At 40.0% G+C, this 16,335-nt stretch overlaps 1 protein-coding gene across 3 annotated transcripts; it reads left to right on the plus strand.

Annotated features, from left to right (window-relative positions):
• Positions 1-312: 312 nt before the first annotated feature.
• CCNJ (cyclin J) lies at positions 313-15,912 on the plus strand (the record flags this gene model as incomplete). 3 transcript variants are annotated; one of them, XM_080693794.1, is made up of 5 exons in its annotated part: positions 313-381; positions 7,186-7,396; positions 14,402-14,701; positions 14,789-14,948; positions 15,501-15,912. In XM_080693794.1, the coding sequence occupies 5 exons, from the start codon at positions 313-315 to the stop codon at positions 15,910-15,912; spliced, it is 1,152 nt and encodes a 383-aa protein (XP_080549920.1). The 3 variants fall into 3 exon arrangements, with proteins under 3 accessions (XP_080549920.1, XP_080549921.1, XP_080549922.1); XM_080693795.1 differs by having other exon boundaries at positions 14,822-14,948; XM_080693796.1 differs by having other exon boundaries at positions 14,825-14,948.
• Positions 15,913-16,335: the final 423 nt, after the last annotated feature.

The following is a 16,335-nucleotide window of genomic DNA, read 5'->3' on the forward strand; positions in this document are numbered from 1 at the left end:
CTCCGCGGCCGCCCGCAGCGGGCCCCCACGTGCTGCAGCTCGGGCCGGCGACCCTCCTGGCGGCAGCCGCCGGCCGGCCCCTGCGAGTGGCTGCCGCCCGGGCTGCGTGCGCCCCGGGGCGGCTCTGCATGGGGCTCGGGACCGGCCAGGTGGAGGTGGGCGGCTTCGCCGGGCGGCCTCGCCGGGCGGCTGGAGGTCATCCCGTGCGGAGGGGCGCGGAGGGGCGCGGGGAAGGTGGCGGCGCTGACCGCGTCTGGGGCGTGTCTTCCAGACTGAAGCCGCCGCGTCTGGCCGGGCGCGCCGCCGGGTCCCATGGAGCTGGAGGGGCAGTGGTGGCGAGGACAGCTGGCTGCCGACATTCACCAAGCGCTTCGGTACAAGGTAACGCTGAAGCCCAATTTGCCTTTCGGGGTCTCGTGCTGGCTGTGAATCTCAGCTCCCAGTGAAGTTCAGATTTCCCAGGCCAGAAAGCACGAGTTTGCTTATTTGCTCAAGGCTAATTAACTTTTTCGTGCCTTCCCCGGGCTATATCAGAAGAACCTGCGACTTAAAAGAGGTGTGCGTGGGGGGGGGGGGTGCGAATGGGAAAATGGGAAGAGATTCCGATATTCCTATTTCCAAGTGGATCATGAATTTGACCACGTATGTATGGATAGATGGGTGTGTGCGTATATAAATATATACATATATACACGCGCGCGCGCGCGCGCTGATCTTTTACTGGGCAAAGCAGCCCTCCTTTTTCTGTAGTTGTAGCTACATGCAGCTCTCTCGTAATAAATCACATTCCCCAGCCTTTTCACTAACTTGCTGTGAGATATTGGACTAATTTTCTGTTTATCAGTTTGCTCAGTTGTAAATTGAGGAACAATAATAAAACATACCTTATGGGGTAATTGTAAAATTTAAATAAATTAGTTCTAGAAGGGGGCAGACGGTGCTAGAAAGCTCAGGTAATAACTTATTATTACTTGCCCCTAAAGACTTGGGGCATTCAAAAGGCTTAAAGGTAGAGTTACTCCTTCCTAATAGTAAAGGTGGAAAGTAGACCTTGTATGCTTAGTAGAGCTTGTATACTTAATTACAATTTAAAAAATACGCTTTTCTGGCACAAAGTCTGTGTATTATTGCTCTTAATATTACTCTGCATGTTATAAGGCAGATTAATGGGGCATCTCTGCTTCTTTGATAACCAGAAGAGAGACCAGATCCCAAACGATCTCTAGCTTAATTCAGTTTCACTGAAAAAGACCCATTCTCTTTAAGTGTGGAAGATTGAGAAAGGAGCAAAACAGCTGACTTTTTTTTAAATAAAAGGGATCTTAATCCTTAGAGTTGAAAGATTCTGGGATGATCAATCTGGAGTCTCAGTTTCTGACCAGGTTGAGTAGATTGGGAAATCTGATTTTGACTTAAATTGTTAAAGTTGCATTTGTTTCTAAAACTCGAGATTTCTAAGTGCTATTTACTAGTTCTGACTTTCAGCCTTTTACCCTTAATACACCTCAGCCCGCAAAGAGTGTGTTTGTACCACATAAAAGTTCCAACTGTGAAATGGTTCTCTGGAATGTTGAGTTGTATGCGTTCCACTTTTAAAACTGTGTATAGTTTTGATTTTTTTTTTTTTTTTTTTTTTTTTGCAGATGTCATCTTTCAGTTTGAAGTGTTCTTTTCTAAGGGATAGCCTTTTTATCCCTCTAGGATGTGGTGAACTTAATTATTTGTGAATGATGAATATACCTTTAATTGGCATGAAACATGTTTTTTCTTGATCCTTCAGTTCTTAAAATTCATACATAGATTTTTTTTTTTTCAGTACTAGGGATGGAACTCAGGGGCATTCTACCTCTGAGCTACACACTCAGTCCTATTTTTTTTTTTCTTTATTTTGAAATAGGGTGTCAGTTGCAAAGGGCCTCACTCAGTAGCTGAGGCTGTCCCCTAGCCACAATCCTCCTGTCTCAGCATCCCAAATGCTGGGATTTTAAGTGTGTGCTACCACTCCTGGCTTGCAGATAATTCTGATCCAGAGTAATTATCTGAGTTAATTTTGTCATGTGAGCTTAGAAATAGATTGTCTTAAAATTCAGAATTTGTAGCTGGGTGTGGTGGTGCATGCTTGTAATCCCCACACTTGGGAGGCTGAGACAGGAGGATCACACAGGTTCGAAGCCAGCTTTAGCTATTTAGTGAGGCTCTCAGTAACTTAGACCCTGTTTCCAAAAATAGGTCTGGGAGTATAGCCCAGAGGTAGAAAGCCTCTGGGTTCCACCCCCAGTACCACACACAAAAAAAATTAAGGATTGGTTTTGGTTTTTGGTGTGTGTGTGTGTGTGTGTGTGTGTTTTGCGATACTGGGGGTGAAACTCAGGGGTATTATACCTCCTAGCTATACCCCTATCCCTATTTTCTTTTCCTTTTTTTTTTTTTTTTTTTTAATTTTGAAACAGGGTCTCGCTGAGTTGCAAAGGGCCTCACTAAGTAGCTGAGGCTGTCCTTGAACCGTGATCCTCCTCTCTCAGCCTCCCAAATGCTGGGATTACAAGCGTATGCCACCATGCCTGGTAAACTCAGATTTTTTTTTAATGCTTTTTTGCATTGGTCTCTGGAGGACCTAAGGAATAAGACAGTCCTTGCACTCAAGTTGCTTATGAACTATCAGAGGACACACAAGGTAGCACAGAGTCTGAAGGAATGCCATTAATGATTGTCTTGAGCCACCTGTCGCATACTGCTTGGGATTGTCTTTAAGCACTAGGTAGGCCATATTCATGACTTGACACATTGGCCACACTTTGTAAAGAATTTATATTAATTGGTAGAACTTGAGCTTGTAGAGCTGGAGAGACCACTAATTGAAGTACATTGAAGTCAAAGTTAAAGTGAACTTTCCTCATAGAAAAAACCCTATTAATTCCTGGCTACTGGTGACTTAGTTGGATTAGTCACCTATTTATTGCACATATTGAGTACTACTATGTACGAAGTGTTAATACAGGTGTTAGAGCAGTAACAGTGACACAGACATGATCCCTCCCTTCACAGAATCCAATCAATTATAAACCAGAGCACTGGAGTTTAGATCTTTCTTTGGGCAATTGCCATTTGAATGCTGTGGAAGATGTCCTATGTTTAGACATGAGGTTTATGGAGAAATAATCAGTGTGACCAACAATTGCTTTTTTCTAGGGAAGAGGGAAGTCCTTTTCAATCCCAAATGCCAGCTGTACTGTTTTTGTAAAATACAATTTGCTGTTCAAAAAAAACCTACAAAGTAGCATGCCCCTTATATGCATGTCTCCTTTCTTCTCTTCATTTTGCTGCATATATGCCAGTGACATAGTCTGTTGTGGAAGGATTTTTAGGAGCCACAATGACAGATGAGAACAGTTGTAGATTTGTGCGAAACATTAAGAAAAAAAGGACTCAGCAGAGTTGCATTTAAAGTTTTGAGTATTCCTTTAGACCATCTCCATCCTGGCTGTTTAGTGAGCCCATTCTGGGAAGAGAATGGCACCTGGAGTGGTGGACTGAGGAGGACTTTAGAGATGGAGATGATGTATTTAGGTTTCTCTGCTTTTTTCTTATGGGATCCTGAGAAGCAGGTGGGAACAGAAGTGTTCAACTTAGGGGAATGGGAATAGACAGTAGAAGAAACCTATAGGCTGAGAAAAGCAGTCATTGTCTCATGCTTGCATAATTGTGGTACCTGGTCAAAGAGACAAACTTGACAGTCATCTGGTACACACTTGTACATTTAAAAAGACATAAAAAGAATGTATTGCACACATTATTTAAAATCTTCTATTGGTGGCCCTTGAAGTTTTTTTTTAACTTTTGCATTTTTTCACAATGCTGGAGATGGAACTTGGACTCATGCTCTCTAGGCAAGCAGTCTACCACCAAGCGACATCCCCAGCCCCTCTTGCTGCATTTTTTAAGTGAAGTTTATAAGGTTAACATCCTTAAATTCCAAATTAAATTTCACCAGTGTTTTCCAGATATGTTTCCTAGTGTGTCTTCAAGACCTTGTTCAGGCATCTTTTCTAAAAAAAAAAAAAAAAAAAACCTACCCTGGCTTTGTTTTTTTCCTAATTACCCAACCACTGAGTTGAGTTAGATACTCTTCCTTAGTGTTCTCATAATACCCTGATAAGTGATGAATGCACACAGTTGAACAACAGCAGCTTTGGACAATATAGGATATTTTAAATGAGGCTTCTCTAACCTTCACTATTCCCTAATCCTCTGAGATTATTTTTCCTTGAAAAGATGCCCAATAAATCAGTGTATCTTCAAATATAATATTTTGTTGTCGATACAGAGGTCATAGTATATTCACTTTTCTGTATCTTTCTGCCACACTACCCCCAATTTATTAGGTTTTTCCATATCGGCACATCTGGGTCGACTGGCAATTACTGATATGTAACTTCTCTTTTTTTATTCATTTATTATAAAATGTATATAACATAAAATTTATCATTTTAACCATTTTTTAGGTGCCAGTTCAGTGACATTAGGTATATTTACACTGTTTTGTTATCATTACTACTATCTTTAGAACTTTTTATCTTCCCAAGCCAAACTCCATTCTCATTGAACAATAATTTCCCAGTCTATCTCCTACTCATGGTAACCACCATTCTATTGTCCCTATGAATTTGACTATTCTAAATACTTCATGTAAGTGAAATCATACAGTAGTCCTTTTGTTTCCAATTTATTTCACTTAGCATATTGTCTTCAAGGATGAACCTTCTGCAAGATTTATCCTTTTTAAGACTGAATAATGGTTCATTATATGTGTTTGCCATGTTTTGTCTGTTCATCTACAGATAGGCATTTGGGTTTTTTCCATCACTTGGTTACTATGAATACTGGTATTATGAATATAGATGTACAAATATCTATTCAAGTCCGTACTTGCAGTTCTTTTGGATATATACCTAAAAGTGTAATTGATTTTTTGTGTGTGTGTGTGTGGGGGGGGGTCTGGGGATGGAACACAGGGCCATTCAACCTTCAAGCAATACCCCCTGCCCTATTTTTTATTCTTTATTTTGGAACTGGGTCTCACTGAGTTGCAGAGGGCCTCACTAAGTAGCTGAGGCTGTCCACGAACCACAATCCTCCAGTCTCAGCCTCCCGAATGCTGGGATTATAAGAGTGCGCCACCAACCTCAGCTGTAATTGATTTTTTTTTTTTTTTTGAGGAACTGCCATTACTGTTATCAGCAGCTACTGTACCATTCCGCATTCCCACTAGTACTCCACATCCTTGCCAATACTTTTAGCAATCTGAACAAGTACGAGGTATCTCAGTGGTTTCAATTCGTACTTCCTTAATGATTAACAACAAAGCTGAACATCTTTCCCTAGGCTTGTTGGCCATTTGTATATCTTTTTTGCAGAAATGTTAAGTCCTTTGCCCATTTTTAAGTGAGGTTGTTTGAGCCAGGCATGGTGGTGCATGCCTGGAATCCCAGTAGTTGGGAGGTTGAGACATGAAAATTTCAGGTTTGAGGACAGCCTTAGCAAGTAGTGAGACTCTTGTCAACCTACTGAGACCATGTTTCAAAATAAAAATAAAATAGGGCTAGGGGGTGTAGCTCAAAGGTAGAATTCCCCTGGGTTCAATTCCCAGCAACACACACACACACACACACACACACACAAAATCAGGTTGTTTATTATCAATGAGTTGTAGAAGTTCTTTACATAATTTGGATATTAACCCCTTAATAAAATAGTTATTTTCTCCTGTTCTGGTCATCTTTTCACTTTGTTGTTTTTTTTTTTTTTTTTTTTTTTGCCTCTGCTTTTGGTAACATACCGTGTTACTTCCTGCTATTGTGATATCTGCTGAGTTTAGTTGCAGTGTTATATTGATCATATAAAGTTGAAAGTGAATTTGGAAGCTCTGTGTTCTTGAAATCTTCTAATAATATATAAATATTTAACTTTTAAAAAATGAGTTGGTATAGCCGGGCGTGGTGGTACACGCTTGTAATCCCCGCGCTTGGTAGGCTGAGACAGGAGGATCGCACAGGTTCGAAGCCAGCCTCAGCTACTTAGGCTCTCGGCAACTTAGTGAGACCCTGCTTCCAAATGAAAAATAGTTCTGGAGTATAGCCTGGAGGTAGAAAGCCCTGCAGAGTTGGTATAGTTCTAAGATGGGGAAAGTATAGAAATAGGAAAGGATACTGGCATAGGAGAGAGCATAAAAGTGCTAAAAACGAAACAAGATTAAACGATACTAATAGATGAGCACTGGTCTCGTGAGCCCATGTATAACTCAGTACAATACATTACGCAGAATGCCAGGAGTATATTCACTAATTCCTTACTGTCTGACTAAAAGCCTTGAGGGGTGCGTTTGTATGTGTTTGAGTGGGGTAGGTTTGGTGAGTTTTTTGGTAAGGACATTCTTTTTCTGAAAAGACCTGATAGGGAAAACAGTTTTCCCTCATTTAAAATATTTTTAGAGTGTTTTTATTCCATGTAGCACAAAACACTTAAAATCGATTACATCAGGGGTAGTTAAGAATAAGAAGAAAAGCATGGTTTCAGATTAATTTTTAAATGTCATTCGTTATTCTCCCATTTCATTTCTGTGTTCTAGTCAAGAAGAGTGTGTTTGAGCCGGGTGTGGTGGCTCACACTTGTAATCCCAGCATTCGAGAGGCTAAGACCAGAGGATTGCGGTTCACGGACAGCCTCAGCTACTTAGTGAGGCCCTCTGCAACTCAGTGAGGCCCTGTTTCAAAAGAAAGAATAAGCCGTGCGTGGTGGCGCAGGCTTGTAATCCCCGCGCTTGGGAGGCGGAGACAGGAGGATCGCGTAGGTTCGAAGCCAGCCACGCTGGCTTAAGAGACCCTGTTTCCAAATAAAAATATAAAAATAGGTCTGGGAGTGTAGCCCGGAGATGGAAGGGCTTCCAGGAACCCCAGTACCACCAAAAAAAAGAGGAAAAAAAAGAAAGAAAGAATAAAAAATAGGTCAGGAGTTCTAGCTCAGAGGTCGAATTCCCCCAGGTTCCATCCCCAGACCCACACGCACACAAAAAGAAGAGTGTGTTTGGGGGCATTTGTAACACTAATTTATTGGAAAAACAACGTTAAGTGTTTGCATTGTGGGGATTCTATACATATGTCAGACTAAATGTTGACCCTCTTGTTTTAGGAGCTGAAGTTGCCCTCTTACAAAGGCCAGTCCCCTCAACTAAGTCTGAGGCGGTATTTTGCTGACTTGATCGCCATTGTGAGCAATCGCTTTACACTCTGCCCTTCTGCCAGACATCTTGCTGTTTATTTGCTGGACCTCTTCATGGATCGCTATGACATCTCTATCCAGCAACTACATTTAGTTGCGCTTTCCTGTCTGCTTCTGGCAAGTAAGTAGGAATCTGATCTGTATGACTGGAAATCTCCATTATTTATATAATAAAATAAATTTACATAGAACTTAGTAAATTATTACTAAATCCCATTCATTCAGCCTACTAATGTTGGAAATCTTGTATTAAAAGTGCTTCTTGGCATAGTAATTGTTAACCGGACATTAATAAGTGGCTCTAGTGTCTTTTCATCTGCCTAAACCTTACATGCTGAAGATTCTGATATAAATACAAATTCTAGGCGAACACAGATCTATTGAGTCAGAATCTACTTACTGGGACCTGGGTATTTTTTTTATTTTTTTAAAGTTCCAGGGGTGATTCTAATGTACATTTTCCAATTGGGAACCAGTGGTTAAAAATCAGTGATTTATAGCCAGTAGCAGTTTTGTCCCACGGGGATATTTGTCTGTGTGGAGACAATTTTGGTTGTCACAGCCAGGTAGGGGAATGCTACTAGCATCTAGTGCACAGAAACCTGGGCTGTTGCTCAACATCCTTTTACCCATAGGACAATTCCCTAGGACAAAGAATTATCTTGCTGAAAGTATCAGTGGAGCTAGGTGCCATACTCTTACAGTTAGAATACTTTCTACTGACTCTCAAGTTGGCTTAGTGAACTGAGAGTTCAACTGCCACAAACATGAAAACCTTTTTTGTACATTATGCCCAGTACAGAATGGGGCTCAAGAAAAAAAATTGATATCATATGTGTTTCTCAATACGAATGTACTGTTTGACCTTTTGTCGCCTCTTAACATCTTATCATAACTTTTTTCACTGCTTGTAATACCCTCACTGAAGAGAAAGGGCAGTAAAGGAAGTAAAATTGAGTTTTTCTTCTTTCAGTAATGGGAAAAAATTGTATTTGATATTGAAGTTGAATTGCTATATTGTATGTATGTGTGTGTATGTTTGTTTGTTTGTTTGTTTTTTGTTTGTTTGTTTTGCGGTACTGGGGATGGAACCCAGGGGCATAGCTAAACCTATGTTTCATCAGTGGCTATGAAGCACTTTGGGTTTTAATAGTTAATATTGGAAACACCTAGACACTATGTCAGAATCCACAAATACATGGCTTTTTGGTATCTTGCAGAATGTTACGTTTATTACAGTTTATAGGAGAGAGATACTGGAAATGAGATATAAAGTTAGGTTATTTTACTTTTGTGTGTGTGTGTATGGTACTAGGGATGGAACACAGGGGCTTTCTACCTCCGGGCTACACTCCCAGACCTATTTTATTTTGTTTGGAAACAGGGTCTCACTAAGTTGCTGAGAGCCTCACTAAGTAGCTGAGGCTGGCTTTGAACCTGCCCAATCCTCCTATCTCAGCTTCCCAAGTCCTGGGATTACAAGCGTACACAACTATACCCGGCTCGGGTTATTTTAAAAACTAGATCATTAGTGAAAAGTAATTTTTGCCTGCTGTGGCAACTGTCATTTTACCACTACCAAGGCCTACTTGCTCTGTCATAAAAGTAGTGTGGATCAAGCGAGATCAAAGCAGACTGTGAAATGATGAATAAAGCATATGGTTCATGGACTGACTTAACTTTATGACCAAAGTTTCCTTACACTAATAACTTATTAAATGAGTTAGGGGCTACTAAGCTAAAAAATTTATGCCACTACTAAAGTTTACTGAAGGTTGTAGTTGTAAGGATTTTGGCCACCATACAGTGCTTGGTATTGGTGCTGAATTCCTACTGTTGCAATTTGGGGAGAGTACTTTATTTTCAGTACTGGGGATGGAGCAATACCCCCAGCCCTATTTTTTTATTCTCTGTTTTGAACAGAGTCTCACTGAGTTGCAAAGGGCCTCGCTAAACTACAGTCCTTCTGTCTCAGCCTCCCAAATACTGGGATTACAGGCATGTGCCACCACGCCCAGCTTATTTTTACACTATCTTACTTTGGTTTGAATTGAGTTTTCAGGATTTTTTTTTAATCTTTAAATTGCATATTTCTGTTAAAGGTCACAGTACATTTATTTTATTGAATATAACTTGATTTAATTTACATGGTAATGTGTAGTTTTTAAGCTTACTTTCTAGTTATTAGGCTTTAGCATCTATATTTGCTGTTGTCCGAGAATGAATTATCACTTATTACTGAAATTATCACTAAATACCTCCTCCCTTTGTTTTACTGACATCCTTGACCCCTTTTCCCTGAGGAAGAAGTACTGCTTATATATACACTCTTTTCCACTGGAAAGTGGGTCTTAGACCCTTCATGTAAGCAGTGGTCAAAATGGCTGAGCTGCCAGCCCTACAGTAGGATCAGGAAGTTAAGTGCCTGGCCATAAGAGGCCAACAGTCTGTCCTCTCCAGGATGCTTATAAACTGATAGCCTATTTTCAGTATCTGATGTCTGTTTTAAATTTGTGGCATTTGTTGGGTCTGATGGTGCACACTGTAATCCCAGCATTTGGGAGGCTGAGACAAGAGGATTGCGGTTTGTCTGCAGCCTCGGCTACTTAGTGAGGTCCTTTGCTAACTTAGTGAGACCCTGTTTCAAAAAAATAAAGAATAGAACACAGCTGGCATGGTGGTGCATACTTGTAATCCCAGCATCCAGGGGGCAGAGACTAGAGAATCATGGTTTGCGAATAGCCTCAGCTAATTAGCGAGGCCCTTCGCAACTCAGTGAGACCCTGTTTCAAAATTAAAAAGACTAAAAATATAGGGCTGGGCTAGTATAGTTCGGAGGTAGGATGCCATGGGTTCATCCCCAGTACTGGGGGAAAAAAAATTTTTTTTTTCTTCTGAGGTACAACCTACCAGACCTTTTTATTTTTTGTTTTGAACAGGGTCTCTCTAGGTTGCTGATTGTTTCACTACATTGCTGGGGCTGTCCTTGAACCTGCAATGCTCCTGTCTCTGCCTTTATAGAATGGACCCTGGTTTTCCAGAGAAATTTTCATATTCCATTTCTTTTCATATGTATGGCTTCACTTGGCTTCTCTGGCCAGCATTAAACTTATGGAGAGTTAGGCTTTGAATAATTTGCTCAAGATGAAACCAAAAGTGAAATTGTAGGCTTTTAGTAGTAGCAGTTTGTAACAAGTGCTTGGGCACCAATACTGGGCTAACAGTCTTTATACTCTTATTTTGTGTTAGGTGAGAAATTATATGTTTGATTTACATCTCAATTTGGTTTTCTTTTTGGAGAACACAGGGCATTTTACTTTTGGCCCAGATGCCCAGCCCTAATTTTATTTTGAAACAGGGCTTTGCAAAGTTGCTTTAATGAGCTTAGAATTTTTTTTTCTATGAGCTACCTTTTTGTTTTACCCATTTTTCTATTAGATTGATAGTCTTACAAATTTGTGAGGATTCTTAGTATATATTAAGGATAACCTCTCCACTTAGTAATAAAAGATTAGAATGTAAGTTGGCAGAGCTTACAGTGATATCAGATCTGTGCCCTACTCAGTGTGTAGGTCTTCCCTACCCCGTTCCTGCCATTCATTGCTCGCTTTGAACATGTGTTGGTTTCCGTGGTTGATCTGAACATTTCCTCTAAAGGAAAGACAACCTGGTATTTTGTTTCTGTGTGGCCTCCAATTCTTTATTTTCTGGGAAGCTGATATGAATTTCCTGTGCCCTTATTTCCTGTTTGGGGCCTTTATCAATATAATCATATGGCTTCTGGTATTTCCTTTCAATTGAAGACTGATCTTTGTGATCTGTGTGGTAACATATGGATAAGTAGATTTAAAGTACATACATGTAGCCTAACAAAACCATAGACTTGAAAGCAGGTACTCATTGACATTATCACAATTTTTTAAAATTCTTTAATATTCTGGTAACTGAGTATATCACTCTATATACATCATCTAAAAGTTCCAAAAATCTTAAACCTGAAGTAGAATCTCAACTGTGGTAACTTTTTTGACCTAAATGAGTTGGCCAACCTTACTGCCTTGGTTTCTTTAGCTGTTAAATTGATCATATACAATTTATTTTCGATGTTGTAAGTTTTAAGGAGATAATATGAAATGTCCTTGGTCCCTGAATTATGGTGAATTATGGTACATTAATTTCTTCAAAGGAACTTCAAGCATGATATAAATAAACTCATTAATTTTTACAATATTCCTTTGAAGTATACTGCCAGTATTGCTGCTGCTAAACAAATGGCAGAGTGCTTTGAAAGCCTTAATGATTCATCCAGAGAGCTTGAACCAAATTCCTAAGTCGTTCTGAAGAATTTCAATTCATTATACTGAAAAAAGTGTTTTTCTCTCCTCTTTTTTAAGTGGATGCTGGATAACTATGTAGTAAAAACACTTATTTTCAACTTCACTAAGTATATGTTATTGGCAAATTTTTGAAAGTCATCTTTAGATGATTTGAATCCAGAAAACGATAGTCATAAGGTCTGAATTATGTAAGTGTTGCATCAGCTCCTATCTTCAGCTTTATTTAGTTAAAGACCAATTTAAACCTAAAATAGTTCAAAGTATCACAGGAGTAGTAAGAACCACCATCTCCCCTCCTTTGGGCTAGGGCTACAACAACAGAGGCCACAGCGCTCTATACAGATGTTCAGTGTATAGGGAACAATTCCCCAGTTCTTCTAAGACCAAGACAGGCGGCAGCACTGTTCCCTATACACTGAACATCTGTATAGAGTGCTGTGGCCTCTGTTGTTGTAGCAGCTTTAATATGTGGTGCAAACTCACCCTTTTAGAAAAGAAACTTCACAAGGAAACTTTTGGTTTCTCCTACTTTGGCAATCTTTCTGGGTCTTCTCTAAAAAGATTTTTAAATGCATAAAATAAAAGTATACGATTTCCATGGAACCAAGTATATTGAAATTGTTACCAAACTAATGATATACAAAGATTTTTTTTTTTAAGCATCAGGGTAAAACAGAACATAATACTGGGAGGTAGAAGACTTTAGTTATAATTCTGTTCTTCCATCAACTGACAGGGAACAAAGACCCAAAAGACCTTTTGGCCAGGCCAAGTGGCACATGCTTAAAATCTCAGTGTTTAAGAGACTGAGACAGGATCACAGTTTGTGGACAGCCTCTGCTACTTAGTAAAGTCTTTGCCAATTTAGTGAGACCCTGTTTCAAAAATAAGAAAATAGGGCTGGAGGGTGCAGCTCAGATGTAGACTGCCCCTAGATTCAGTCCCCGGTACTAAAAAAAAAAAAAAAAAAAAGAGGAGAGAGAGACACCTTTTGGTTCTATTACTGTGTATGGAAAATCTCTGTTTTATTGCTTTTGTTTTGTTTTATAGTATGTAGGATTGACCCAGGGCCTAGTACATGCTAGGCAAGTACTCTACCACTGACTTATATACCCATCCTGAAAAGCCTTAATAGTACCTGATAGTTAGTGAATTTTCTCTAGCTATAAGTTCAGAAATATCTAAAATACATGTCTTATATATGGTAAAATGCTTCTTTGGAAATTAAAGTCTATTCTATAGAAATTTGGGGGGTCTGGAGAGGGGATCTTATTCTTTATCGGTACATGATTGAAACCTTACAGATGACTATTTGCTCAAAGGTTAATGCCTTCACTTATCAGATTGTCTTTACTCCTAATTTTGAGTAAGGGGATTTAATATAGAAGGCATCTATTCCCCCCCCCCCTTCTCTCTCTCTCTCTCTCTCTTTGTGGTACTGGGGTTCCTGGAAACCTTTCTGCCTCCGGGCTACACTCCCAGACTATTTTTATACTTTTTTATTTGGAAACAGGGTCTCTTAAGCCACCATGGCTGGCTTCGAACCTGCGCGATCCTCCTGTCTCCGGCTCCCAAGCACAGGGATTACAAATCCCTCTCTTTTAAAAATATACTTAACTAAGTTGTGTTTGTTTTGAATACAGAAGAGGAAGAATAAAGGTTTTTGTGGAATGATAATGCTTGTGTTATTCACTCAGACCCATTTCTTTTATCTCTCTTTGGAATTGAGATTATGCTAAAAAAAATAATCCCAAGAAGAAACACTTAAAAAAATTTTTTTGTGGTATTAGGAATTGAACCCAGGTACTTTCTAACTTCAAGCTACACCCCCAGCCCATTTTTTTGTTTGTTTGGGAACAAGTTCTCCTAGATTGCTAAGGCTGTCCTCGAACTTTCAATCCTCCTGTCTCAGCCTCTCAAGTACTAAAATTATAGGCACGTGCACCACACTTGGCAGAGCTTAACTTTTTTTTTTTATACTTAGGATTTAACCCAGAGGTATATTATCTCCGAGCTACACCCCTAGTCCTATGTTTTATTATTTATTTTGAGACAGGATCTCACTATGTTGTGGAGGGCCCTATTAGCTGAGGCTGGCCATGAACCTGCGATCCTTCTGTCTCAGCCTCCCAAGTACTCGGCTTACAAGTGTGTGCCACCATGCCAGGCTCAGATAAAGTTCTAATATTAATTTTTTTTTCTTCTGTGCTGGGGTTGAACCCAGGGACATTCTACCACTGATCTATACTCCCAGCCCTGTTTTTTTTTTTTTTATTTTGTAAAAGGGTTTCACTAAGTTGCAAGGCCTAAGTACCCAAGGCTGGCCACAAACCTGCGATCTTCCTGTCTCAGCCTCCCAAGATGACAAGCATGCACCACCACACCAGGCATAAATTCTTTATCTTCTACTCGAGTATTTTCACCAACCACCACCTTCCCACAAAAGGGAAACTTTCTGAAAAAAATCAGCTGATGAGATTTGAGAGCTGCCCCCCATTGGAACACACGACTATTTCTTTATACAAAGTAGGATACAGATCAAAGTGCCCATGTATCCCAAGCATATTTTTTCAGAGGTTAGGGAAATAGAGAGGATGGTCATATGGGGAAAGGAAATATTTATAAATAAAAATCAAAGAGTTCTGGCACAATCATATCTGGGTAAGGTAGTAGAGAAAATGTCTTTGAACCTAAATCCTGGTAGTAAGATAACAAATTCCATTTAACTGACTAAACATGTAATGATCACTTACCTAACATTTTCTCTACTCTCTCCACTTTCTAATAAGGTAAATTTGAAGAAAAAGAAGATAGTGTGCCTAAACTGGAGCAGCTCAACAGCCTGGGTTGTATGACTAATATGAATCTAGTGTTAACAAAACAAAATTTGCTCCATATGGAACTATTATTATTAGAAACCTTCCAGTGGAACCTCTGCCTTCCAACAGCTGCCCACTTCATTGAGTATTATCTCTCCGAAGCAGTTCATGAAACAGATCTTCACGATGGCTGGCCAATGATATGCTTGGAAAAAACTAAACTCTACATGGCCAAATATGCAGATTACTTCCTGGAAGTATCTCTGCAAGGTGAGTTGTTAGGAATGCCAGTAAGTAACTTGTGTGCTTGTGACTTGTGTTTTCTGTCGCTTAAGTTCATTTTTGGTGTCTCCACAGATTATGCCTTTCTAAATTATGCACCTTCTTTAGTAGCAGCTGCATGTGTGGCTTCTTCAAGGATTATACTTCGTCTTTCTCCAACGTGGCCTACAAGACTGCATCGTCTTACTGCTTACTCCTGGGATTTCTTAGTGCAGTGTATTGAACGGCTGTTGATGTGAGCCTTTGTTCTTGTGTTTGTAATTTCTCATTAACATTTTCTTAATGTATAAGGTGCCCTAAAAACAACTTCTCAAAAGCACTGAGTTCTTATGGTACTTGCTTCTGTCAGCTGTTTGCTGCAATGAGCAAGCCACGGTATAAGTCACTGTGTGAGGGGAGTTCTTCCTGGCTGTTAATAAGTTAGAAGTTACCGTTGCTCATAGTATTAGTCTGGTTACATAAGGAAAATAGCTGTTCTTATATGTCTATAGGCTCATAACTCTGAAATTAGTCCATATAAACCTTGCCCCATTTCCATTTCCACACTGAATTTCAGAGGTCACCAGAATGTTACTGACTGGCAGGCACACTTAAATGCTTATTTTGGACACACCTTCCAATCTGGAAATAGCTTTAGAAGGGTATAAGAGCAGTCTTGCTGTTAGAATTACAGTGCAGTGATTGCTATGTAGTGGTGGCAGCTTATAGAGTCAGCTCTTGAGGTAGAGTGGGAATTTCTTACAAATTCTTCTCGAGTAATGTTGTTTCCTTTCTCTCATTGTTTCAGTGCTCATGATAATGATGTGAAAGAAGCAAACAAACAGAGAGGACAGGCAGGCCCTCAGTCTGCACAACTAGGTGTGTTCCAGACAGCCTCCCAGCCCTCACGGCCAGTTCATTTTCAGCAACCTCAGTATCTCCCTCAGACCCAGCAGACCTCCCTGCAGTATCGCCATCCTGTATCAGAACAACCAAGCTGTCAGCAGATTGTATCTACCACTCACACCTCATCTTACACACTACAGACATGTCCTGCTGGCTTCCAAACTAGTGTTCAGGGCCTCGGGCATGTGCAGACTGGTGTTGGGATGTCTCTGGCAATACCGGTAGAAGTTAAGCCCTGTCTGAGTGTTTCTTATAACCGGAGTTACCAGATAAATGAACACTACCCTTGTATTACCCCATGCTTTGAAAGGTGATTATGTGAAAAGGCAGTAACTGGCCTAGACTCTTGTGACTTGAAGTTCTGGGGCAATCTTTTTGTCAACTTCTTTTCAAAAGGAAAGGGATCCAAATGACATCAGAAGTCTTCAGGTACCATCACAAGGAGGACAGTATCTCTTTCAAGGCACCATGAATATCTCAGAGGACTAAGCAAACACCTTAACATTGTATGTGTCAAATCCTGTTACAGCCAATCCCTGTATGACACAAGTGTTCAAGCCTGGCTGGTGGTCCACATATTTCAAAAATAATACAACAAAAATTAGGACAGACTCCAGTTTGCCATTTTGAGATTTACCTGTGGTAGGCCCTGAGCCTTATGTTGGCTCATATGTCAAAGACTGTTGTTTATCTGTGGACTTGCCAAACTGTCTTTATGAAGGAAAGTTTCAGTATTA

The sequence above is a fragment of the Muscardinus avellanarius genome (assembly GCF_963383645.1).
Source record: "Muscardinus avellanarius genome assembly, chromosome: 4".
NCBI classification, from domain to species: Eukaryota; Metazoa; Chordata; class Mammalia; order Rodentia; family Gliridae; genus Muscardinus; species Muscardinus avellanarius.